Source organism: Saccopteryx leptura, chromosome 4 (assembly GCF_036850995.1).
Source record: "Saccopteryx leptura isolate mSacLep1 chromosome 4, mSacLep1_pri_phased_curated, whole genome shotgun sequence".
In the NCBI taxonomy this organism is placed as follows: Eukaryota; Metazoa; Chordata; class Mammalia; order Chiroptera; family Emballonuridae; genus Saccopteryx; species Saccopteryx leptura.
This window is the reverse complement of record NC_089506.1, coordinates 210,607,267-210,632,823: the sequence shown is the minus strand read 5'-3', so window position 1 is coordinate 210,632,823 and position 25,557 is coordinate 210,607,267. Positions and strand designations below refer to the sequence as shown.

Genomic DNA, 25,557 nt, shown 5'->3' with positions numbered 1-25,557 from the left:
CTAAGTTGAGGGAGTGATGAGAATAGTAAGATGGTGGAGCAGGGTTGAATGGCCTTGTCTGCTGTTGGGACCTCAGCACCTAGCAACAAAGAAGTATTGATGAAGAAAGCAAGGTGCATGTCTGTGCCCAAGCCTAGGGTGGCGGGGTCGGCTCGGTGTCTCTGACAGGGCCGTACTGTGGTCTTCAGGAGCCTCTGGGCCTTGCTCTGGCGGGAGATGGCCACCCTGGGTCCTGTGGGCCTACTCCGTGACAGGTCATAGGCTCTGTCTCTGCTCCTTCAGGTCGGAACCCCTGGACCCGGCCACGGAGAGGTCAGCCTTCACGGAGCAGGATGCTAGGAGCGGGTCGGTGACACGTCTTCGTGGGCGGCCAGCCCTGTTGGTCAGCAGCACAAGCTGGACAGGTGTCAGGACCCTCCTGGGCACTTGGGGTTTATACAGGCACCTGTCTGGCCTGCGTTCTCATCCCTGCCAGGCCTGTGCCCGTGTATTTGGGGCGCCCCGAAGCCCTGAGGAGAAAAGGGAGGGTATTGAGCTGGGCGGGGAGGCATCTAGAAATCAGCCGTGACACTTCGCCCTCTTTTCCCGCAGAGGATGAAGACTTCTCCATCCTGCTGGCAGCATTAGAAAGTAGGTGTGTGGCTGTGGTCAGGAGCTGGCTTGTCAGGGGCTGTTGAGCTGCGAGGTGCTCACCAAGCCTTGCATGGTGTTCTCTGCAGTGTTCCCGCCCCCAGGGCTGCAGGGTGGGTCAGCCTGAGCACTTGGGCGGTGGAGGTGGCAGCTCTGAGTCCCCGTTTGGGTCACTGAGTGACCAGGCCCTAGACCAGAGGTCCCCAAACTTTTTACACAGGAGGCCAGTTCACTGTCCCTCAGACTGTTGGAGGGCCGCCACATACAGTGCTCCTCTCACTGACCACCAATGAAAGAGGTGCCCCTTCCGGAAGTGCGGTGGGGGGCCAGATAAATGGCCTCAGGGGCCACATGCGGCCCACGCCGGGCCCGTAGTTTGGGGACGCCTGCCCTAGACCCGAAGTGCCACCTCTGGGAGAGTGATCCTGTGTTTGGCAGCTGTCCTTCCCCGCTCCCCTCCCCCACCCCCCCTCCCCTAACTACATGGTCCTGGTTATCATGTATTTATTTTTTTAAAGAGTTCGAACAGCGGATCCTGAAGGGAGAAAGCTTTCCTCCTCTGGTCTGTGTGATAACAGGTACCGCCCGGGCCCCTCCGCGTTCCTGTATGTAGCTTAGGGGCAGTGGAGTGGGGGATGCCACCTGCTTGTCTGTTGTCTTCCCTAGTCGGGCACAGAATGCTCCTGGTTTCCTAGTCCTGTGGCAGCTCTCTGACGGGGTTTTCTCCACCTGCTTGACAGAGGGGGAAACTGAGGCTCAGAAGGCCCTTCCGGCAGGGCGTGGCGTTCAGAGTTGAATCTCAGATAGCACAGCTTCAGAGACACTGAGCTTCCCCCTGCTTTGCAGGCTTTTTTTTTCCTTTTTTTTTAAACAAAGAGGCCACTGTCCGACATAAAATTGCTTCCAAAGTAGCCCAGTGGGGAGAGAGCTGTGGTCGGAGGAGGGGTTTGGGCCAGCTGCCCCACCTTGCACACTGCCCTCCTTCTGGCCGCTGGGCTCCCGGGCTGGCAGGAGCCCGTGCACATGCCACACCACGCGGGCACCTGGCCTCAGCGGTCAGGGGGAGCATCCTGGGGCGTGGTTTCTGGAAGGGGTCGGATGGAGGCTGATTGAGCTGCGGAGTGTGGGCCTCCTGCTCACACCTTCGCAGGGGCTTCTCAGACCTGGGGCCGGGGGCATGGGGTCGGGATGGGGTCAGGGGATGGGGCCAGGGGATGGAGCCAGAGATGGGCCCAGTGCAGAGACTCCGGTTTTCTCTGCAAGGCAAAGGGCCTCTGAAGGAGTATTACAGCCGCCTCATCGGCCAGAAGCGTTTCCAGCACATCCAGGTCTGCACGCCATGGCTGGAGGCTGAGGATTACCCCCTGCTTCTAGGTGAGAACGCCTGGCAGGTGCCTGCAGGGAGAGGGCCGAGGTTTAAACGGGAATACTTCAGGGCTGGGGGACAGACTGTCTCTGAAAATGGCCAGATTGTGTACATTTTTGACTGGCCTCTGTTATATATTCTTTGTTTTGACAACCCTGTAAAAATTTAAAGCCATTCTCAGCTCAAGGGCCATTCACACACAGGCCTCAGGCTGGGTTGGTCCCTGCCTTGGGCCTTGCTCCAGGGGCCACCTGGGCTGGAGAGATGCCGCCTGCCAGGTTCTGCCAGGAACCTGTCCAGGAGCTTTTGTCTGAACTCCAGGAAGTGAGGCTGTTTCCTGGTGTGCCAGCTCCTCCCTGCCTGGTGGGCTGACCCGCTCTTTTGTTCAGGCAGAACGGGGGCTAGGGCTTGGGGTGGGGCCCCACTGTTCCCAGAGCGTGGGAGGGTAGGGCACAGACATGCATTAAACGGTGTTAGCTCTCCCAGAGAGAGTGCCCCCCCTCCACCTCTGCCCGCCTCCATTACTCTGGGGAGGGACGGGGCTGGGGTGGCTCCGAAGCCTCCCTCAGCCTCCTCTCCCAGCAGCGGGTGAGCAGTCGGGCTGAGCGCTGTTGGTAGGCGGGCACTTCCAGCCATTTAGTGATGTGAGGTGGTTTATTTGGCTTGACTTTCACAGTGACAGCTGCTTTTCTGTTGTCTGCTGTGGGCTCTTTTCCTAATTGTGATAAAATATATATAGCAAAGTTTGCCAATTTAACCGCTGTTCCGTTTTTAAGTGCACGTACGGCTCAGTTTGCCAATTTAGCAAAGTTGTTCGTCTTTAAGTGCACGTGCGGCTCGGTGGCAGGAATGACATGCACAGTGCCGTGCATGCGGCATCGCTGTCTGTTTCCAAAGCAGCCTCGTCACCCCTCGCAGAGACTCTGAACCCAGTGAGCATAACTGCCTCGGGTTCTTCCAAAATAAATTGTGGTCAAGTAGAAAAATGGAGTCAGTTGCCCTGGCCAGTTAGCTCGGTGGGTTAGAGCGTTGTTCTGAAGTGCAGAGGTTGCTGGTTTGATCCCCAGTCAGGACACATAGAGGGACGGGTCAATGTTCCTGGTGCTCTTTCTCCCTCCCGTCCTCTCTTGCTAAAAACCAATAAATAAATAAAAATTTAAAAAGAGAAAAAGGGAGTCAACTTAAATAAAAATGTTAGTGCCTGGCCAGGCGGTGGCATTGTGGAAAGAGTGTTGGACTGGGACTCGAGGACCCAGGTTTGAAACCCCGAGGTCGCCAGCTTGAGTGCAGGCTCATCTGGCTTGAGCACAGGTTCACCAGCTTGAGCAGGGGGTTGCTGGCTTGAGTGTGGGATCATAGACATGACCCCATGGTCGCTGGCTTGAGCCCAAGGTCGCTGGCTTGAGCAAGGGGTTACTTGGTCTGCTGTAGCCCCCTGGTCAAGGCACATACGAGAAAGCAATCAGTGAACAACTAAGGAGCTGCAACAAAGAGTTGATGCTTCTCATCTCTCTCCCTTCCTGTTTGTCTCTATCTGTCCCTCTCTCGCTGTCTCTCTCTCTCTCTCTCTCTCTCTCTCTCACACACACACACACACACACACACACACACACACACACACACACACAGGTTAGTGATAGACAGGTTGTTTTGCGATAGGGCTGAGTGGCCAGGAAAGGACGCTGCTGTGTCCCTGCCCTGCACCGGGCTGCTTAGCCAACTCCAGCCAGTTGTATGTGGGGTCGGGAGTGTTTTCCACTTTCCACTTCCCACCCAGGATGTCAATCCACAATCCTTTCAGGATGTGTGGTCAAAGGGAGTGTGGCCAGTGCTCTGACGGCCCTCTCAACCTGCAGGGTCAGCGGATCTGGGTGTCTGCCTGCACAAGTCCTCCAGCGGCCTGGACCTGCCCATGAAGGTGGTGGACATGTTTGGATGCTGCCTGCCCGTGTGTGCCTTGAACTTCCGGTGGTAGGAGCGGAAACTGAATCTTCCTGGAGTTAGGAGTTAGGCTTTCAAATCAGCAGCTGGGGATCCAGTGCTGTCAGAGCTGCCCCCCCCCCTCCCGAAGGCGCCACCTTCTGATCTCTGCAGCTCAGCCAGGTGGCTCTCGGGAGCAGGAGTCCTCCTGATGGGCCGAGTGTTACTGCAGGCGTTTGGCTTCCCCTGAAAGCCCATGCTGAATGAAAACTACATGTCCTAAATTCTCAACTGGGGGCTTGCGTTCAGAGGATAATGTGGCTAGAATTGCCTGCACAGTTTACATGATTTTATTTCCCTCTCTGTCCCTTTGGGCTAAGCTGATTTACTTGGATTCAAATCAGTTAAATGAGTGTAATTCTCAGTCTCCACACTTCCTGGCAAAGACGGGTGTTTGGAGAGGGCAGGGTTAGAAGAGGCTCTAGAAACAGTGCCCTTCCGTGGGCTCAGAAGGTGGCCTCTGAGTGGGAAGTCGGGATGTTAGACCCTTGTGTGAGCTGAGCTCTGCACACGGGCCTCCCCAGGAAAGTCATCCCCCCAAAACGTAACCCTTAATGTGCTGCGCCTGCCTCCAGTGGGGTTGTGTCTTACTTGTTTCTCTGCCGTGTGATTAAGAAAAAAAGGCAGAACCCATTGAGTGTGTTCTCATTGAAAAGAGCAGAGCGTGAAGAGGCCCAGGTCCCCGTCACTGCCCCGCTGTCCCTGAATCGGTGTGGGTTTCTGATGTGTATATTCCCAGGTCTATGTTCTAAGAACAGATTCATTGGAACCAGCCTGACTGATGCTGACCCCTCGCTTAGCCTGTGGGCGGGAAGTGGTGGCTTGGGGGGTCCGGGTGGGCACCATGGGGCCCTGGTTTCTTCTCCAGGCAGCTCTCAGGCCTCCCTCGATTCTCTCTGCAGCTTACACGAGCTTGTGAAACATGAGGACAATGGCCTGGTCTTCGAGGACTCGGAGGAGCTGGCGGCCCAGCTGCAGGTAGCTGTGAGTGCCCCCATGCCAGGGCCTGCAGAGTTTGCAGGCTGGCACTGAGCCACACTCCCAGGGGCCTTGCTCCTGCCGCCCAGTGGTCCTGTGCCTGGTCCGAGTGAAAGGCGGGAGGGAGCAGCGGGCCCAGAGGCTGGGCCTCAGTGGGCCAGGGGAGTTAGGGCGCACTCCACCTGCTGTCAGGGTTTGTGGAGGACACCACGCAGATGATGTTGCACAGGTGGACGTGTGGCACTTAGGGAACGACTGGGTATTAGGAGGGATAGGGGGGAGTGAAGGGAGCTTCCTAGACCGCCCTTACAAGATGGGCAGGGGCCTTAGAAGTACACTTATTTCCTGGTACAAAAAGAAATACAGCATGGTTTTTGACAGTCGAGACCATGCGTGGCAAACTTTCTGGAAAGGCTCAGGTAGAAAAGTCTGTGGCGTGACTGTTCCAATAAAACTTTATTTACAAAAACAGTTGGAAGGTCGAATTCAGCCCACAGGCTGTAGTTTGGATACCTGAACTAGTTTAGCAAAACTGGGAAGAACAGGGACGTTGCCTTGTTCCCAGCCCATGGGCTGGATGGTGCTGGGCAGGGGCTGAGGGGTGGGTGTTCCTGGGGGAGGGACAGCACGGCAGAGGCTGAGGGGTGGGTGTTCCTGGGGGAGGGACAGCACGGCAGGGGCTGAGGGGTGGGTGTTCCTGGGGGGAGGGACAGCCCGGCAGAGGCCGGGATGGGGGTGCTCTTGGGGGGAGGGACAGCACGGCAGAGGGGGGTGCTCTTGGGGGAGGGACAGCACGGCAGAGGCCGGGATGGGGGTGCTCTTGGGGGGAGGGACAGCACGGCAGAGGCCGGGATGGGGGTGCTCTTGGGGGGAGGGACAGCACGGCAGAGGGCAGGATGGGGGTGCTCTCGGGGGGAGGGACAGCACGGCAGAGGGCAGGATGGGGGTGCTCTTGGGGGGAGGGACAGCACGGCAGAGGCCGGGGTGGGGGTGCTCTTGGGGGGAGGGACAGCATGGCAGAGGCCGGGATGGGGGTGCTCTCGGGGGGAGGGACAGCACGGCAGAGGGCAGGATGGGGGTGCTCTTGGGGGGGAGGGACAGCACAGCAGAGGCCGGGGTGGGGGTGCTCTTGGGGGAGGGGCAGCACGGCAGAGGCCGGGATGGGGGTGCTCTTGGGGGGAGGGACAGCACGGCAGAGGGGGGTGCTCTTGGGGGAGGGACAGCACGGCAGAGGCCGGGATGGGGGTGCTCTTGGGGGGAGGGACAGCACGGCAGAGGGGGGTGCTCTTGGGGGAGGGACAGCACGGCAGAGGCCGGGATGGGGGTGCTCTTGGGGGGAGGGACAGCCCGGCAGAGGTGGGGGAGGTGGGCTGGGGGTGCTCTTGGGGGGAGGGGCAGCACGGCAGAGGGCAGGATGGGGGTGCTCTTGGGGTGAGGGACAGCACGGCAGAGGCTGAGGCTATTGCAGGTCACAGTGTGAGGACGGTGAACAGGGCAGCATGGCCGAACTGCCAAGCAGGAACAGAGTAGATGGGGCCTGGCCCTGGTGTGAGGGCTCTCGTTGCCCGCTGAGGGAGGGGGCTGCTGGGTTGGGTGTCGGCTCAGAGATGCTAGAGGCCAGTCCAACAGGCTGACTGGAAGCTGGGCCGGCTGGCACCGGAGGCTCCGGGACACTGGTGGCGGCAGTTTGGCCACAGAGGGCGGGTGTCAGAGTCACTCGCCTGGCAACTGGTATTTGTACTGTGGTTCGGGTCCAGGCTGCTGGGAAGGAGAGGGGAGGGAAGCGGAGATGAGGGAAGTTTTGGGCTTCATTTTTCCTCTAGATGCTTTTCTCAAAGTTTCCTGATCCTGGTGGCAAACTGCACCAGTTCCGGAAGACCCTCCGGGAGTCCGAGCTGCTCCGTTGGGATGAAAGCTGGAAACAGACAGTTCTTCCTTTGCTTACGGACACGTGACTCGTTGGGCCAGACCGAATCCTTTTGAGCGCGTCCCGGTCCTGGACGTCAGGAACAGGGAGGCTCTGGCGCTGCTGCGAACCCCTCCCTGCTCGCCCATCCTTCCCGCTGGAACCTGAAACTTCCCTCCCCCAGGCTCTTCCAGCCGCTGCCCCGTCCCTGGGCAAACTGTTCAGAGCAGCGCCGCCCAGTGGCTGGCAGGTGAAAGGACAGCAGCAGATGCCTTTCTGTGGAATGGTTTTTTTCCTTCACTTTTCTTTAAACTTTAATTCAAGAGGCGAATTCGGGCAGTTTCATGACCTTTTGGTCAATAAAAAAATATCCTATGGTCATTTCTAAGTTTCCAAACACAGTCTCAGTTCAGGACAGAGAGGGGAGGGCAGCAAGGAAGTTTCTAACTCCTCGGTGCTGGTGCGGTGGCTTCCCACCACTGGACCACTCCGTCGCTCCCGTGACACGGGGGATGTGCTTTGCCCAGGCAGGCTGCGCTCGCGCGCTCGCGCTCTCTCTCTCTCTCTCTCTCTCTCTCTCTCTCTCTCTCTGCCTCCCGTGTGGGAGGTCCGCTCCACACACAATCTGGTGGAAGTCCCATCACTTCCTGTAGCCAGTTTTTTTGGAGAACGATCTAAACACCCCCAGACAGCCCATCTCTCGCGAAGCCTTGTATGCATCGGGCAATCACAGTCGCCAGTATTAACACGTATCAGAAATGGAGGAGGAATCTCAAACCAGAGGGCCACACATGGAATTTTCAGTAAGATGGAGGAGCTTGTTCACCAAGGGACGTGCTAGCTCCCAGTGTCCACTGTCAAAGGAAATCTCTGAAAAACCATTTCACTGCTCTTCACGTGGTCTCGAGGGTGGAAGGGTTTGGGTGTTGGGCCGTTCGGCGGGGGAGAGATTCTGTGATGGATTTTACAGAGCACTGCAGCCGAGAGGAGGTGTCTGCCTCGCACCCCACACTTCAGGAGGGAGCTTCCGTCGCTCCGCCTGTGAGGCTGACGTGACCTTTGTAGTACAGGGGGTGTGGTGGTCCGGCACAACTAGACAGCCAGCGATGGGCTCCCCAGACAGGCAGAAGCGGCAGTGCTGGGATTGGAATGACGTTGTTGTAATGCCCAGGGATTTGTGGCCCAGCCTGGTTTCTTCTTTGGAAGCCCAGTTACTCCTCTCTTCTCTCCTCTTTGTGTCTTTTCCTTCCCCCAGGTCATTACTTTTTTGTTATTTGCCTGTGGCCTATTCAACATCTCCTCCCTGTTTTTGTCTTCCAGTGTCTGCCTTTCTTAGGGTCTGCTCTGCCGTGTCCCTAATATTTTCATTCCTGCCTTGAAACAGGCACTGCAGCCACCATGCTGTAAGCGGAGACATGTCATGTGCATCTCGGGGTTGGCTTTATGAGGGACGTGTGCCCAGGACGGGGGAAGACAAGCGCGATACCTGTGCTTTTGCACATATGGAATGCTCATCTCTGAGCCAGAATGTTCATTTCTGATTTGTGGTTTGCTTAACAACCAGGAAATGCTGATAGGAACGGGCATCCCACACCTGAGCAGTTTCTATTTTATCAGAACATCATCTGTGATTCCTGATTCAGGATTTAACATTCTTCAAACATTTAAGCCCAGTGAAAGTTTTATCACCTTTCCCACTTAAAAGTCCCTCCCAGGTGATTTAATTTTCATGGTCGTTTTCAAAAATGTTTGTAAACCTACAGCATTAGTCTCAGAATTGCCATCTCCGAGTTCTCTTCATAGGGAAATAGTTTCTGGTTGTGACGAGGCACCGCTTCCCATGAGATCCCAGCCTGGCCTGGAAACAGAGCATTTGTGTCTCAGGATGGTGGGGTTTGGGGACAGGGCCTCACCCTCCGGGGCAGGGCTGCAGGACAGGCCTGGGGGGAGGCTGGACAAAGCAGGCCCCATCCAGACACCTAGAATCGGCCTCCAGGGGCAGGACCAGCAATCATGTTTTTAAACAGCTCCAACAGGCAGGTTTGCTGCCTCTGTCCGTTGGGCCATGCCCATCCCAGGAAGGTCACAGCCTGTCTTGGTTCCCTGTGGCTCTCTGCACCTGTCCCCCACCCTGTCACCAGGTGTAGCTTGGGTGGAGCTAAGACGTGAGCCTGTTCTGCCTGACTGCTCACCCCGGGGCCTCCTCATGCATCTGAAGGGGCTCCTGTCCCCTTTGTAAGCGCGGATGTCTGAAGAGCCCTTGGCGAGGCCCATTTTATCATCAGCTTTTTACGAAGGAAAAATTAACATTATAAAGGAAATATGGGACATAGACGTGTAGGAGTATCTATAATCCTGCTGTCCAAGTATAAGCACTGTTAACTAGTGTATATTCTTCCAGATTTCTGCTCAGATGAATATAAACATAAAAGTGATTATTTTTTAAAATTAAAATTGGCTTATACTATATATGCTGTTTGACACTTCGCTTTCTTCACTTAAACTATACTGTGGATTTTGACAGTTGCCAGCTGGGAGGGAGGCTGGGTGAAGTGGCGAAGGGAGTGAGAAGTACAGAGTGCTGGGCGCTGAACGGTCGCGGGGATGCCAGGTGCAGCGTGGGGGACACGGGCACTCACTGTAATAACTGGTATGCTGTCAGGTGGGTATGAGACTTACCAGGGCGATCATAACTTACACAAATGTCTAACCACAGGGAGTACACCTAAAACGAATATACTTTATATTAACTAAGTTAAAAAGTATATCGTAGATATTTCCCCCCATCTGAAGGACTTCTGTCTTGTCTGAGGCGCACAGCATTCCGCGATGGGGCGTGGGCACGTGGGCGGGCGTTGGGTGGTCTGTGTGTTAGCGGGGGCTGCGGCAGGTGGGGCTTTACTGGGGGTGGTTGTGGGGCCAACGGGTTCTACACTGCTGCCAGGTTTGGAAACCCTGGTTGGGCCTGGCATGTGGGGACTGCAGCGCAGCGGTCGTGGGGCGGGGGCTGGGATGGAGAGCGGGAGCTGGCCGCTGCCTCCAGTCCTTGGCCTTCCTACACCCCAGTGGATCCCTGAGTGACCCCAGGATGACGCCACAGCACTCCTAGCTATAGAGGGGCTGGCCTTTGTCAGGTCTGAGGACAGTGCCTGGCCGCAGCAACGCCAGTTCAGGCCGTAAATGGCAGTCCTCCTCCTCCTCTATTTCTTCCATCTCACCCCTGTTCTTCCATTTCCTGGGTGCCTAAGCCAGGAACAGCAGCTGCCGTTTCCTGGGGGTTCCCGTGATGGTTCCATTGTACTGGAGACCCGGAGGCGGGTGTGCTGGGACCCACCTCCACAGCCTGTGTCTGCCTCCATGTGGCCTGAACCTCCTCCCACACACACTGGCACCCGCCACCCCTTCCACTTCACAATGACACAGGCCAAAAGGCTCTTGAAGCCTGCTCCGCACACACACGTGGGGCTGCTGGCCTCGGCCCTCCAGGATCGCGATGTGAGCTGCCTCCTGCCTCTGTTAGGCAGAGCCCACGCTCCACCCTGCCCCCTCCGTTGACCTTCAGGGCGGGAGTCAGCAGCCAAGCCCTGAGGCTTACTGATTTATCCTCGGGGGCCCCGTTTTCCTTCTCTGATGTCTGCTGCACCGGTGTCCTGTGTGGGGCCAGCACAGGGGCCCTGCAGGCCTGGATGGCCCCTCAAACAACAGCCCAGCCCGGGGTCCCGGGACTCACCCAGCTTGGTGGTGAACAGCTGGCACGTCTCGGGGTTGCGGACGGTGAAGGCGACGTAGGCGTCGGGGGCCCGCTGGTCCTCGCGGCAGTCAGAGAGCCGCTGCAGGGCTCGGACCAGGGAGAGGGTGGTTTCTGGGCAGTACAGCACGTCTGCAGGGGAGAGACCCAGGTTACCGACCCAGGCCTCAGGACGGAGGGCCGGGGTGCCAACCTCGGCAGGGGGCGAGGGCCGGGAAAGGAGCAGGTCTGGCAGATGGAGAGAAAATTACGTGGGTAAAAAAGAAAGTCCTTCGGAGAGAATAAAAGCAGCTGAAATGTAACAACGAAAAATCTTTTTCCTTTAAAACAAATCAATTCTTTGCCTATGGCCTATTTAGAAGACGCTTAATAAAGCAAACCGAGTCTGCGTCAGCCTTCCGGGTTCTGGTGCTGCCGCTTGGCTCTCCGCAGCGTGGGGCGCGGGCCTTGCTGGGCAGAGCCGGGCTCTCTGCAGCGTGGGGCGCGGGCCGTGCTGGGCAGAGCCGGGCTCTGCAGCGTGGGGCACGGGCCGTGCTGGGCAGGGCCGGGCTCTGCAGCGTGGGGCGCGGGCCGTGCTGGGCAGAGCCGGGCTCTGCAGCGTGGGGCGCGGGCCCTGCAGGGCGGAGCCGGGCTCTCTGCAGCGTGGGGCGCGGGCCCTGCTGGGCAGAGCCGGGCTCTGCAGCGTGGGGCGCGGGTCCTGCTGGGCAGAGCCGGGCTCTCTGCAGCGTGGGGCGCGGGCCCTGCAGGGCGGAGTCGGGCTCTCTGCAGCGTGGGGCGCGGGCCTTGCAGGGCGGAGCCGGGCTCTGCAGCGTGGGGCGCGGGCCCTGCTGGGCAGAGCCGGGCTCTCTGCAGCGTGGGGCGCGGGAACTTGCTGGGCAGAGCCGGGCTCTCTGCAGCGTGGGGCGCGGGCCCTGCTGGGCAGAGCCGGGCTCTCTGCAGCGTGGGGCGCGGGCCTTGCAGGGCGGAGCCGGGCTCTGCAGCGTGGGGCGCGGGCCCTGCTGGGCAGAGCCGGGCTCTCTGCAGCGTGGGGCGCGGGCCGTGCTGGGCAGGGCCGGGCTCTCTGCAGCGTGGGGCGCGGGCCCTGCTGGGCGGAGCCGGGCTCTGCAGCGTGGGGCGCGGGCCCTGCTGGGCGGAGCCGGGCTCTGCAGCGTGGGGCGCGGGCCCTGCAGGGCGGAGCCGGGCTCTGCAGCGTGGGGCGCGGGCCCTGCTGGGCAGAGCCGGGCTCTCTGCAGCGTGGGGCGCGGGCCCTGCTGGGCAGAGCCGGGCTCTCTGCAGCGTGGGGCGCGGGCCCTGCTGGGCGGAGCCGGGCTCTCTGCAGCGTGGGGCGCGGGCCCTGCTGGGCAGAGCCGGGCTCTCTGCAGCGTGGGGCGCGGGCCGTGCTGGGCAGAGCCGGGCTCTGCAGCGTGGGGCACGGGCTGTGCTGAGCCGGGCTCTGCAGCGTGGGGCGCGGGCCGTGCTGGGCGGAGCCGGGCTCTGCAGCGTGGGGCGCGGGCCCTGCTGGGCGGAGCCGGGTTCTGCAGAGCGGGGCACGGGCCTTGCTGGGCAGAGCCGGGTTCATTTGTCTGATGGAACCACTGCAGTGGGTGCGTGTGGCCATTTTCTCACATGGGAGGACTGTGGCTTTAGGACACCCAAGGGGTACACTCTGTGCTCACAGTGACCCTTCTAGAAGTCTCATCATTATCCCCCAGGGTGCACGGTCCCCTGGTCCCCTTCCTCGAACCGAGAGCTGGGTGGAGCCACAGGGAAGCTACGGCCCCCGTGGCTGGGGCTGAGTGGTACCTGCGGCGATGACGACATCTGGCTGGAAGGCGGCGAGCTGAGGGGCCGTCACAGTGTCCCAGTCCAGCCGTGCCACTGTCACCCTGGGGCTCTCTGAGTTCTGGGTGTTGTGTCCTGGGTGCTGCGCAGTGCTGGTGGCATCTGGCTCCAACAAGAGGCCGTTGAGAAGGACGTTCCCTCTAAGCTGCTCGAGGACACGGCTGTGGCAGTCACTGAAGACATACGCTCTAGGACGGCACACCTTGCAAATGGCCAGGCCTGTGAGGCCGGCTCCACTGCCGAGCTCTAAGACAGTTCTGAGAGAGAGAAGGGGACGTGTGTCCGCCACTGCGCCGGGGCACACCCGCCTCGGCGCCCTGCCCTGCGCCCCGAGGTCACCTGTGGGTGAAGGCCTCTGGGTTCTCTATGGCCCATTCTGCAAGGTAGAGCGCTGCGTTCCACGTGACCAGGCCGGTGGTGCCGTGGGAGATGATGGCTGGGCTCTCAGAGAGTGTGATGGAGTCCCCGGAAGGCTGGATGGGGACAGGGGGAGAGAACAGCCCAGTCACCAGAGGACAAGGAGCTGGCGTTAAAGAGAAAAGAATCACAACAGGTGGCTGGCTAAACAAACTGGTACGTCTGTGCCATGGAATACTACACAGCAGTAAAAAAAGAACACCCTGTTGATGCACGCACCACCCTGGACGGAGTACAGGGGTGTTATGTTGAGCAAAGAGAGCCAGTCTCAGAAGGTTGCATACGCTGTGATTCCATGTATCTACCCTTCTCAATATTACAGAATCGTGGGGATGGGGACAGCGGGGGGTGCGGCTATAAAGGGGTGGCCTGAGGGAGGCCTTTGCAGTGACAGAGCAGCTTGGTGTTTGTGCGCGTCTGCACGTGTGATAAGTGGGGCAACATTACACACACACACACACTGCGCCAATGGCAGGGCCCTGGCTGTGACCCTGCGTGAGTGCCCGATGTTTCTACTGGGCAAAGCCAGGACCCCTCTGTGCTATTTTTGCACTTTCTGGGAATCTATAATTATAAACAACGACAAAGTTACCACACTCTGGTGTCATGAGCCATGTGTGAAAAATCGCAGTGCGTGGGGGCTTCCTGAGTTCAACCTGACATTTGGGGCTGGGGACTTCTCTGGCCTTTGGAGTTTCCTGCCATTCCCATTCCCAAAGTAGGTGGTGGGGGGCCCACGCTTGGCTTGCTGGAATGTGCTTCCTGAAACATCCAGTCCTGAAGTGTGCTGTCCAACCCGGGCTGCTGAGAATGCCACCCCCAACATAAATCACCCAGGGGCGGCGTCCTGGCTGGCTCTGAGCTTCCAAGACTCACGCAGAGGGTTCAAGTCTCTGGAGTGTGAGCAGTCATTCGCTCATCCGTCTACTCATTCATCATCACATTTTCCCCGAGCAACTACTATGGGTACTGGGGATTCAGCCGTGATAAGAAGAACTCATTTTCTGTTCTTATGGAACTTATGTGCCAGAAAGGGATACAAACTATAATAAACAAATAAGATAATTTCACACAGTTATCCAGTGCCATGAAGAAGACAGAAAGAGACCATACAGTAACAGAGACTAGGGATGGGAAGGGGAGGTTTCAGATGGATTGGTCAGGGACAGCCTTTTTGAGGAGGTGACACACGAGCTGAGATCTGGGTGAAAAGGAGAAGTGAGGCATGTGCGGGTTTGGGGGGAGAGCATTCTAGGCAGAGCAAGTGCAAAGGCTCTGAGGCAGCACTGCAGTTAGTGAGTTCAAGGAAGAGAAAGAAGACCAGGGGTCTGGAGCACAGGGAGAGTAGGAGGAACCAGACAAGAGAGAAAGGCTGGGGCATGGAGGGTCTCACAGACCACAAAAGGAATGAGGAGTGAGTCAGTGCAAAGAGTAGCCTCTGGTGGCTAATGAGCAGGTGAGCAGCATGATCTGATCTGATCTCTTACATCAGGGGGATCACCCAGGGGAATCTGGGGACGATGGCTGCAGTGTAGTTTTGGATCTTCCTGAATCCCACATAAGAAGAGACAGAGCAGCGAGATAGGGGCAACACTGACAGCACAGTATCTGTGAACCTGAAAATATCAACAGGTCAGGGAAAACCACAAACAGACAACCGTCAGGCTCAATGTGTCTGGAGACAGAAAAGGGACACAGTGGGGCAGGTGGCAGACCCAAGCACAGCGGAACACAGAGCAGACAGGCTTCACCGGGAATGCAGGGGCCGGCCCAGAACAGCGAGAACACCTAGGAGGGAACTTGACCCCCGAGTCACGGGGGGTGTGACGAGCCCAGGACGAGGCCTGATGGCGACCAGAAACACTCAGATACGTGTGACAATAATAGAAGACGGCATTTCAGAAATAAAGACTACCAGAAGGACCATGAGAATGAAAACAAAACAAAACAAAATATAAAGTAAAGAGAAATAGGAAGTGATTTTTATTTTATTATTATTATTTTTTATTTTTTTTATTATTTTTTTTGTATTTTTCTGAAGCTGGAAACGGGGAGAGACAGTCAGACAGACTCCTGCATGCACCCAACCGGGATCCACCCGGCACGCCCACCAGGGGGTGACGCTCTGCCCACCAGGGGGCGATGCTCTGCCCCTCCGGGGCGTCGCTCTGCCGCGACCAGAGCCACTCTAGCGCCTGGGGCAGAGGCCAAGGAGCCATCCCCAGCGCCCGGGCCATCTTTGCTCCAATGGAGCCTTGGCTGCGGGAGGGGAAGAGACAGACAGAGAGGAAGGAGGGGGTGGGGTGGAGAAGCAAATGGGCGCTTCTCCTATGTGCCCTGGCCGGGAATCGAACCCGGGTCCCCCGCACGCCAGGCCGACGCTCTACCGCTGAGCCAACCGGCCAGGGCCGTGAAGTGATTTTTAAAAATAGAAAAGAAATGAAGATATGCCCCCTGCTATCCCCCCAAATTCATATTCTGAAGTCTTAACCCCTAGTACTGTACCTCTGAGTGTGACCTTATTTGGAGATGGGGTCATCACAGAGGGAATGTAGTTAACATAATGCCATCGGGGTGGACCCTAATCCAGTATAACTGCACCCGAATGAGGAGAGGGAACCGGGCCCCAGGAACACTGCAGAGGGACAGTGACGTGGAGAGATGCAGGGAGGAGACGCCGTCTGCAAGCAAGGCCTGGAACACGCCGCCCGTCGCAGCCCCGCCGACACCTTGGTTTTGGAGGTATCGCTTCCAAAACTGACAGAATGATGAATTAATTTTGTTAAAGTCACCCATTTTTTAAGGTACTTTTAAATGAAAAACAAAAGCAAAGAACAAATGCTATAAATTATAATTCTAGAAAGTATTCACGAAAAAACAAAAAAAAGATTTGAAATACTACTGAAGGAGTTCCTACCTACACTGCACCAGCCCAGAAAAATCAACCTCGAGACACAGTCTGGCAAAATCACTGAACTTCAAAGAAAGAAAACCCTTTGGCCATCTAAGGAAAAGGGCCTGCAGCATAAAAGGGAGAGAAAATTAAAGTATCATCAGGCTTTTCCACAACAATGCTTTATGCCAAAGAAAATGGAGAAACATATTTAAGGGACTCCAGGAGAGAAAATGTGAGCCAGAATTCAAGTATGAATGTCGTCAACACATAAGAACTCCGGGAAGGTCAATCCCAGAACCCTTCTTAAAGAGTCTACCAAGGAATGAACTTCAACCAAAATGGCTAGCGAGACATCAACATGTAGATTGAGCTCTGAGAACACACAGATTGGAAAGGAAGAGACTGTGGAATGTGTGCTAGGTCAATAATGCCTATGGCCTAACCCCTGGACCCCGTGACTGTGTTTTGTTACACGGCAAAGGGGTTCTGCAGATATGCTTAAGGTTGCAGAACGTGAGATGGAGAAATTATCCTGGATTATCAGGGTGGGAGCAATTTCATCATCTGAGCCCTTAAAAGGAGGGCATTTTCCCCTGGCTGAAGACAGAGATACGTAGAAGAAAAGGGGCAAGAGAGATTTGAATTGCAAGAGGAACTTGACCCACTGTTGCTGGCTTTGAACGTGAAGGGCCCATGAGTCAGGGAACAGGGGGCGGCCTTGGGAAACTGAGAACAGCCCCCAGCCAAGAGCTAGAAAGGAAAGAGCCGCAGGAAATGAAATTGTGTCCAAGACGTGCATGAGCCTGGAAGCAGGTTCTCCTCTAGGGCCCAGCCCTGCTGACACCTCGACTTCAGGCCTGTGAGACTCAAGTAGGAGAAACCCTCTGAGCCCACCAGACTTCTGACCTACAGAACTGGAAGGTGATACAACAATTGATGTTGCTTTAAACTGCTCAGTTTGTGGTAATACTATGTAATGCCTTTATGATAACAATGTAGTTATACTATGGCAACAAACAAAACGAGGGAGAATGGGGAGAGTATATGTAAAAAATTTACATTGTTTCAGTAACCATAATTGGTGGTTAGGATTAGCACTATTGTTCTGAGGCAGCTGCACGAGTATTATGGGATAGAGCAAACATGTGGTTGGGGGCTATCCTAACACTGTCCCCTGTGTTTTGAGAACCAGAATTTCCAGTGTAGGAGAAAGGAGAAACAGATGCATTGTAAAGAGGTTCAGTGAAACACTGCAGTTCTGATTTTGACACAGAAACATCAATATGGACTCAAAGTATTCTATCTTAAAAAGTATACATAGTATATCTAATTTTGTATTGCGGATTTTTCCCTATATTGTGGGATTTTGCAGTATATAGGTATTTTTATATATTTATTACTTTAACTATTTTTGTGGTAAAACAGCATTTTCTAGCCTAAAAAATTGAAAACAATATAAAAATATTAATTAAACATACTAGTATTCACTGGTGAGTACCCATATAGAATTTAATATATTGTTAAAATTATGTAGGTTTAAGAGTGTAGAACAGGGGTCGGGAACCTTTTTTGGCTGAGAGAGCCATGAACGCCACATATTTTAAAATGTAATTCCATGAGAGCCATACAATGACCCGTGTACGTTAGGCATTATCCAATAAAAATTTGGTGTTGTCCCGGAGGACAGCTGTGATTGGCTCTAGCCACCCGCAACCATGAACATGAGCGGTAGGAAATGAATGGATTGTAATACATGAGAATGTTTTATATATATATATATATATATTTTCATTTTTCTGAAGCTGGAAACGGGGAGAGACAGTCGGACAGACTCCCGCATGCGCCCGACCGGGATCCACCCAGCACGCCCACCAGGGGCGACGCTCTGCCCATCCTGGGCGTCGCCATATTGCGACCAGAGCCACTCTAGCGCCTGAGGCAGAGGCCACAGAGCCATCCCCAGCGCCCGGGCCATCTTTGCTCCAATGGAGCCTTGGCTGCGGGAGGGGAAGAGAGAGACAGAGAGGAAAGCGCGGCGGAGGGGTGGAGAAGCAAATGGGCGCTTCTCCTGTGTGCCCTGGCCGGGAATCGAACCCGGGTCCTCCGCACGCTAGGCCGATGCTCTACCGCTGAGCCAACCGGCCAGGGCAATGTTTTATATTTTTAATGTTATTTTTTTTTTATTAAAGATCTGTCTGCAAGCCAGATGCAGCCATCAAAAGAGCCACATCTGGCTCGTGGGCCATAGGTTCCCGACCCCTGGTGTAGAAAGTGTTTAAGAGCATAGGAAGTGTTTATAAGAGTGTGGGAAAGGTTAATAAGTGTGGGAAAGGTTTTTAAGAGTGTGGGGCAGGTTTATAAAGCCTTAAAAATATATAAATAATAGAATAAATATAAGGTTGCTACTTCGCAGATTTTCACCTATTGTGGGGGGTTCTGGAACCTAAACCCCGTGATAGACGGGGGACCACTGTATAGATCGCCACTGATATCTCAGTCTGTCCACTGGAAAGGCCTACACTGCAGCAATGAGCATCCAAAGGCCCAGACTGTGTGATCTCTAAATACCATTTCCTGCTAAAAGAAACCAGGGCTTGTTGAAGACATGGCTGATTCCAGCTCTGGGACAGTAAATACGCAAGATGTGTCTGGAAAAGCTTGATAAAAAATAAAGAAAAAAAAAGATTAGGGTAATGTCAAAAGGGCTTAAAAGCTTATTTGAAGTGATTCAAAACAGCACATTTTGAGCTTCAATAAGGACATAATTTGCGTGGGCTGAACTCCTTTTGGGGATGACAGGAAACCAATTCACCATCTTGAAAAGAAAAGATCAAGCCTGTATCCTGCTTTTTTTACAAGCTGTACCTGTGGGTGACCAAATAGTGGGTAAAGGGAAGCACCTCCTTATAAAATTTCTCCAGCTAATCAATGAAAACAAAATGATAGAATCAGGAAGTCACCCTTTTGCATCCTCCAGTGAATGAATGAGTCTAAGCTTTGAGCATCCCTAACCACCATCATCAAGAGGATGAAAAACATACATGATGTGCCTCCTGGGACCCCGTACTGTGTGCTCACCAAAGCAATGAAACAGACATGAATCTGAGTGGACCTCTGAATTCAGACACCAATTTTCCGGAAACAGAATGGAGGAACAAGGTGAACAGCACCGCATGTGTGCAACCAAAAGCCAGCCTGTGGAAAGCTGTCGAGGCCAAACCCCCAGGACTGTTCCAAGGAGGCCCTGCCAGGAAAAGAAAGAGCTGGGATGGGGGCAGGGTTCCCGCGGATGAAGGGAGACTTCAAGCCACACCCAGTTAAGACAAAATGCTAGCCTGACCAGGCAGTGGCGCAGTGGATAGAGTATTGGACTGGGATGCGGAAGACCTGGGTTCGAGACCCCTGAGGTCACCAGCTTTAGCGTGGGCTCATCTGGTTTGAGCAAAGCTCACCAGCTTGGACCCAAGGTCCCTGGCTCGAGCAAGGGCTTACTTGGTCTACTGAAGGCCCGCGGTCAAGGCACATATGAGAAAGCAATCAATGAACAACTAAGGTGTTGCAACACACAATGAAAAACTAATGATTGATGCTTCTCATCTCTCCGTTCCTGTCTGTCTGTCCCTGTCTATCCCTCCATCTGACTCTCTCTCTGTCTCTGGAAAAAAAAAAAAAGACAAAATGCTAGTGCCCAGAGTTGGACAGGGCAGCGACAGACCCGCGGAGTTTAATCTGAAAGGGAGATGGTGGTTACTTTTGTAGGGATTAAGGGCTGGGAGGCGGATAGATCAGGTGGGGGCCTCACAGGTGAGGAAGGCGTGTGGCTCCTACCAGCAGATAGCTCCGGTGGCAGCGGGTGGGCTCCTCGGCCGTCAGGGCCTCTGCTATCGCCTCGTACAGCTCGTCCAAGGGCTCCTCGTGGACGGCCTCGTGCTGGGGTGGGTGGAGCGAGAGCTTCAGCAAGAGTGTTACATTGACCGTCATGAATCAAACAAAGGTCCTGGCTACTGGCTTTTACTGACTTTTAAAAGCGGCTGGAAGATTTTCACCAAATCTGGAGGGGAAGTTTGGGATGGACTGACATAATATAGGGTGTCTGACGTAGGAAAAAATCCACTTGGTGGGGGGGGGGGCTGGGGGTATCTCAAATAGGTGCAGAGAGGGTGAGGGTGAGTAAGGTGTCGTCTAGGGCAGCAGACACGGAATTGCCGGACAGCTGCCGTGGGACAGGGACAGAGAGCTCTGCCCTTCGACCATGATGTCCTGGGTGCAGAAAACAAATGGTGCTTTTAAGTAGGCCCAGGCACAAGCACCGAACAGCACTCCACATTTCAGTGTGGCTTCGGGGGGGGGGGCAACCCCTGTGCTGTGCCCCCGAGTGGATGGGGCAGCTTCGGGGGGCCATGCTCCTCCTGGCGAGAACCGGGGATGGAGGTAACGGAGAAGCTGGGATCAGTCCGTGTGCTAAGCCTGGGTGCGGAGCGGCCTCTGCATTCAGAGGCTGAACACAACGGGGGGTCTGCCCCGGAGGAATCGCCTTTCTGAAGTGCAGTCTAATGTGAAACTGAGCAAATTTGGGCTCATCCTTAAAATCTATCCTGTATCACCATTCCCGGTAGTTCACTGGGGAGAAGGCCGTGAGGAGAACCAGTTCTAAAGGCACTGCAGGACGTATGTTCTCCAACGAGGACAGTGCAGAACTCCAGCGATTGGCAACAGCAGGGAAGTGTCCAGACCTCTCAGGTGGCGGAACAGAAGGAGAACGTGGGGATTCCGGTGCTCAGGCTGCCCGGTAGGAATGAGAACTCGTGCAGGACTACAGGGGACCCCTCGAAGCAGAGAGGGAACAATGCCCTGGCTTTCCCTTTCCTCCCGTCCTCCATGGCCTTTCATTGGTCGAAACCAGCAGGGGACAGTTGCCCACCAAGTGCCTGCCATAGCGGGGTTTGCAGAGCGGGCAAAGGTATGGGATAGAGCTGAGCTCCAAAAGACAAAGCTGGGCAGAGGGCCCACTTCTGGAGAGCCAGCCAAGTCCCAGTCGCTGTTTGGCTACCGGACAGACAGTGCCCAGTACTGACCCTTCTGATGAGCTCCGAGAGAAAGCCCCGGGCATACTTCACCGACGGTGGATGCTTCACGCACAGAGGATGTTTCACGGTCTGTGACAAAGGACACATGTGAGATGCTGGAGAGACCTGGCCTTAAGTCTCCTATGAGCTTTAAACTGAGCACAGGGCAAAGCCCAGTTACCCCATCCCTCAGCAAAGACATGTATGGACACAAGGGGTCTGGCTCCAGGTGTTCCTCACACATCTGAGTTTTAAGAATAAGTCCTTTCCTAAAGAAATTCTCTATCACAGCAACACGTTCTGGGCATATGGATCCAAGCTAATACCCTGCCATTGACTGAATGTCTGTATTTCCCCAAATTCATATGTTAAATCTACCACCCAATGCAAGGTATTATGAGGTGCGGCCTTTGGGAGGTGATTAGCTCATGAAGGTGGAGACCGCATGAATGGGATCAGTGCCCTTTTAAGTGAGACCCCATAGACCTTCCTTGCGCCTTCCACCGTTTGGGGACACAATGAGAAGCTGGCTCTCTGTGAACCAGGTAGCAGACCCTCACAGACACTGAATCTGCTGGCACGTTGATCTTGGACTTCCCATTCTCCCAAACTGTGGGAAAGAAATTCCTGTTGTTTCTCAGCCACCCAGTCAGTCTCCGGCCCTCTGTTACAGCAGCTGGAATGGACGAGGACACATCCCTTCCGAGGGCAGCCAGCAGGAATTAGAGTTTGTAGTAAGGACAAGTGTGGGGTGGTCTGGCTCCGTGGAAGAGGCAAGAGTCCAAATGGTGGGAACAAGGAAGACTGGCACCTGTCCTGGAGCTCACATCCTGGCCACGGAGGCGAGCGGAGCCAGACGGTGATGAGAGCTATGATGGTCAGGACAGAGGAAGATGGGGGCTCTGTCTGGGACGTGGAGGGGGGGAGGGGGCTCTCAGGGGCGATAGTTCAGCGGAAACCTAAAGAATCAAAGAACAGGCGGGAGCAAGATCCAGGCAGAGGGAACCAGCTTACGCAGGTTCCAAGGTGGCCACAGCCTGGCATTCTGGGAAGGAGGGCAGGGTGACAGGAGCAATGAGAGTAGGGGCCAGGTCATGAGGCGGCCTGTTGGCTGGAGGGACATGATTTTACCCAAGGGCAACAAAATATCCACACACTGCTTAGAGGCTCTCTAGATGGCTGCTGTTAGGTGGGGTGAGAGCCAGAGCAGGCCACAAGACAATGAACAATGACCTTGGGCATCTCAGAGCTCACAGCCTGGATACTGGATTGCCTTGGAAGTCTCACAAGCCTACAGCTCCATCTTCACCTGGCGGTCAGATGGATATTCCTAGTTCACCCTCCACACAGGAATTCTTTTTTTTTTTTTTTTTTAACTTTGTCGTTTTTGTTTTTTTTTATTTTATTTATTCATTTTAGAGAGGAGAGGGAGAGACAGAGAGAGAGAGAGAGAGAGAGAGAAGAGACAGAGAAGGGGGGAGGAGCTGGAAGCATCAACTCCCATATGTGCCTTGACCAGGAAAGCCCAAGGTTTTGAACCGGCGACCTCAGCATTTCCAGGTCGACGCTTTATCCACTGCGCCACCACAGGTCAGGCCACACAGGAATTCTTAATCTGCGATGCTTGGATGGGTTTAGAGGAGAGTCTGTGATTCCTTTGAATTTGTATGCAAAACATATTCTGGTGCATTTTTTCAAGGGGAAGAGTCCATAGCTCTGGGTTTTGAGAAGGGTTCATGGCCCTTCAGGGGGTTGACAGCCAGGATGCTGTGTGATCTGCACTTAATCCACACGGCCAGGGGCAGGCTGGGGCCAGCCAGGCAGAGTGGTGGTTCCATATATACCCTCACCCGCATGCATCTTAGAATCAAAAACTCGCCCGCAAAAAGCAGGGGCCCATCTACATCTAGAAAAGAGACACAAATGGGCAAGACTTGCATCCTTATTTTTTCCTTAAATGTAAAGAAGAAGGTCTCTGAACAGCTAGCAAATGCTAGATGTTCCCACCGCTGTCATCTGTTTTCTCTGTGGACAGTTTAAAGAAACACCCTCCAGATCCCCCCTTTCAAGTCGACTTCTCTATATTCTGCTATGTTCACCTAAGAAAACAAGCTGCCGGCGTGCTCTGAAGTGTTACAACCCAGACACACTTTCTTTTTACAGGATATAAACGTACTCACTGCACTTTCCGTCACGTCCTCATGGGCAAGTCAGGGGGCTGGTGACGCGTCCCAGTGACTCTGTAATTCTTACCTTCTGCAAAACATCCAGCAGCAGCTCAGAACCCGAGTCCCTTACTTTCTCTTCTAGGCTCTATTTGGAGACAGAAGGGGAGAGAGAGAGAGAGAAATCTCAAGGGCATTTTCACAGGAATATTAAACATGCAAGAGGACATGTTGGCAAAGTGCTTGCTAAGTGATTTCTCCCCGGGGACCTGGGGCCAACTGGAGGTGGAAGCCACAGGCAGCTGAAAGCCTGACCTTGACAAGTCCCAGGTTACACCTGGATGAGTTGGAGAAAGAATATCGAGAGACAGCCTTGGTTTGCATTAGCCCTGGCTGCTAAGCCTCACCTGGGTCACAGACCAGCTCAGTGGCTGAACTAACTGGTCATCCAGGAATTACAGTTAGCCACGACATCAGTGTTTGATGGCCTTGCTTTGGACTTGACATCCGAGCTAAGGTGGACATATAAAACGTGTAGCGCCAGGCCCAGCTAAGTACTCTCTTCTCCAGCCTGGCGGTGAGCTCAGGCAGGCTGCCTGGCTGGTGTGTGACAATGAGCAAATTACTTCATTTCTCCAGAGCAACTTACCACACCCTGAAAGGCCTAGAAGACCGGGCCCTGGCCTCTCACCTCATCTGCCACCACCCCCATCCCATCCCTGCTCACCCCACTCCAGCCACACCGGCCTCCTTGCAGCAGCTGGCTCTCCCTAGCAGAACCTGTCTACTCCCTGCTCCCCACGACTTCCCACAGCCCACTGCTTTGCTGTTCAAGTCCCAGTCCACATGTTCCCAGTCTAGGAGGCCTTCCTTGACTCCCGTACTTTGTGATACATTTCCTTGTTTTATTGACTTTATAGCCCCTGTCATCCCCTGGCCTTTTCTTGCTTATTCATATATGTGTTTATTCTCTGGCTCTCCCTTCTGAGCAGGGCCTCATCTGTATGCTGCTGATCCTGGTGTCTGGCTCATGAAAGTCATTCAGTAAACATTTGGCGATGAAATAAAAAATACTAGCTGACACTTATATCCACTTACCATGAGCCAGGCACTGCCTCAGGTACTTCTCATGTGCTCCTGACAACGGCCTTATGAAATAAGCATTATTATATCTCCTGTTTTACTAATAAGAAATCTAAGGCCCAGAGGGGTGCAGTCACTTGCCCAAGGTCACACAGCTTGTATGGGATTGGGCCATGATTCCAAAGAGGCAGGCTGTCTCCCAGGTCTGAGCTCTCCACAGGTGCACCCTGCTTCTTTTCTATATGAACAACCTTTGTGGTCAGACACAATGATAGTAGTGGTACCCACCACATGGGTGTTGTGGGCCAGCCTAAGTAGACATTCAGTTGGTCCTGGTACAGAATATGCACTCATTTCTTGTGAATAATTCTAGTTGATATTGAATTGGGTTCCATAAGTGCTGTTATGAAGGTTTAAGTTTTGGGTTAAAAAATGTACATATTCCTTTCTGACCAGATATGAGGTCTCAGAATGCTAAATAGTTTATGTCAATGAAATACACGTGACACAACACTTAAGATGGGGAAGACGGGAATACATATCCAAACTGAGTCACCCCAGTGAGCTCACCGCAGGCACATGAATTATAAAGGAGGCCGTGTCATTAGAAGCCCCCCTTGGCAGAAGGAAGCTGCTGTCACACCATTGACAATGACAGATCCCCATGGCAGGGGAGGTGAAGCCTTTTGCATCTGTTTTCTGGCCAGCCTTGTACCTCCCTGTCTCTCCCATCAGAGGCTTAGGAGCCTCAAGCTGCCTCCGAAATGATTTTGTCCAATGCTGATGATACAGAAAAGAACACCCAGGCATGTGTGTGTGCCTGTCTGTGTAAGGAGTTTGTGACCGATGTGGTCACTGCGCTCATTGAAACGTGAACTCCAGCTGTCTTGAGGCCGCTGTTTAAATGGGCAACAGCAGCTGGTACTCAATGGCCAGGATGGTAACTGGATAAAATAGTCATTAAAATTATTGGGAACTGTCCATGGCCCTAAAAAACCCAAGTGAAAAGGGAACTGGGAGACCTCTGTGTGACCTTGGGCAAGTGACTGCACCCCTCTGGGCCTTAGATTTCTTATTAGTAAAACAGTTCTCCCCCTTCAGTTCGTGGGACTCAAGTATTAAGGACAGTCGATGGCGGGAAGGGCCCGGGGGAGGAGGGAGCTGATGGCCGGGTGTGGGGGTTCCCGGGGCGCGCAGGAGCACCGCTGTTCCCCGCCGCCAGCCCGCGCGGGCCACGGCGCAGCCCCGGGACGAGGACCCGAGGTGCCGCCTGACGTCCGAGGAAGTCGAGGCCATCACGTGGCGGGGAGGGAGCCCGCAGCGCCTCCCTCCCCAGTCCTTCGCCACCTACCGCTTGCCCTCAGCGCGCCCAGCCGCCCACCTGCCAAGGGAAGGAGCGCAGCGCCCGCGCCGCCAGGAAGCGGCGCTCAAAACTCTGCAGCAGGCGCGTGGCCTCCGCGCTCTCCTCCGGCGCCATGGCGGGGCGGAGCCGCGGCCTCGC

The 25,557-nt window shown here is 54.8% G+C and overlaps 2 protein-coding genes across 5 annotated transcripts in view; one reads left to right on the top strand and one right to left on the bottom strand.

Annotated features, from left to right (window-relative positions):
- ALG1 (ALG1 chitobiosyldiphosphodolichol beta-mannosyltransferase) overlaps nucleotides 1–7,387 on the top strand; it is a 13,035-nt gene extending 5,648 nt beyond the window's left edge. The window contains exons 7-13 of the mRNA XM_066382666.1: nucleotides 283–404; nucleotides 592–630; nucleotides 1,149–1,208; nucleotides 1,894–2,004; nucleotides 3,853–3,967; nucleotides 4,879–4,954; nucleotides 6,778–7,387. Coding sequence (XP_066238763.1) covers nucleotides 283–404; nucleotides 592–630; nucleotides 1,149–1,208; nucleotides 1,894–2,004; nucleotides 3,853–3,967; nucleotides 4,879–4,954; nucleotides 6,778–6,909 — 655 coding nt within the window. The 3' untranslated portion in view covers nucleotides 6,910–7,387. The remainder of the gene's footprint in view (nucleotides 1–282; nucleotides 405–591; nucleotides 631–1,148; nucleotides 1,209–1,893; nucleotides 2,005–3,852; nucleotides 3,968–4,878; nucleotides 4,955–6,777) is intronic.
- On the bottom strand, nucleotides 3,020–25,557 carry EEF2KMT (eukaryotic elongation factor 2 lysine methyltransferase). Of its 4 annotated transcripts, none has more exons than XM_066382669.1 (9): nucleotides 25,438–25,557; nucleotides 23,062–23,121; nucleotides 20,818–20,898; nucleotides 19,571–19,672; nucleotides 12,769–12,902; nucleotides 12,391–12,686; nucleotides 10,591–10,740; nucleotides 9,540–9,585; nucleotides 7,536–8,718 (listed from the first exon to the last, which is right to left on the bottom strand). In XM_066382669.1, exons 1-8 carry the CDS (start codon nucleotides 25,531–25,533, stop codon nucleotides 9,548–9,550), a joined length of 957 nt encoding a protein of 318 aa, XP_066238766.1. In that variant the 5' UTR covers nucleotides 25,534–25,557; the 3' UTR covers nucleotides 7,536–8,718; nucleotides 9,540–9,547. The 4 variants fall into 4 exon arrangements, with proteins under 4 accessions (XP_066238765.1, XP_066238766.1, XP_066238767.1 ...); XM_066382670.1 differs by lacking the exon at nucleotides 9,540–9,585 and adding an exon at nucleotides 24,072–24,121 and having other exon boundaries at nucleotides 25,438–25,494; XM_066382668.1 differs by lacking the exons at nucleotides 7,536–8,718; nucleotides 9,540–9,585 and adding an exon at nucleotides 3,020–3,126.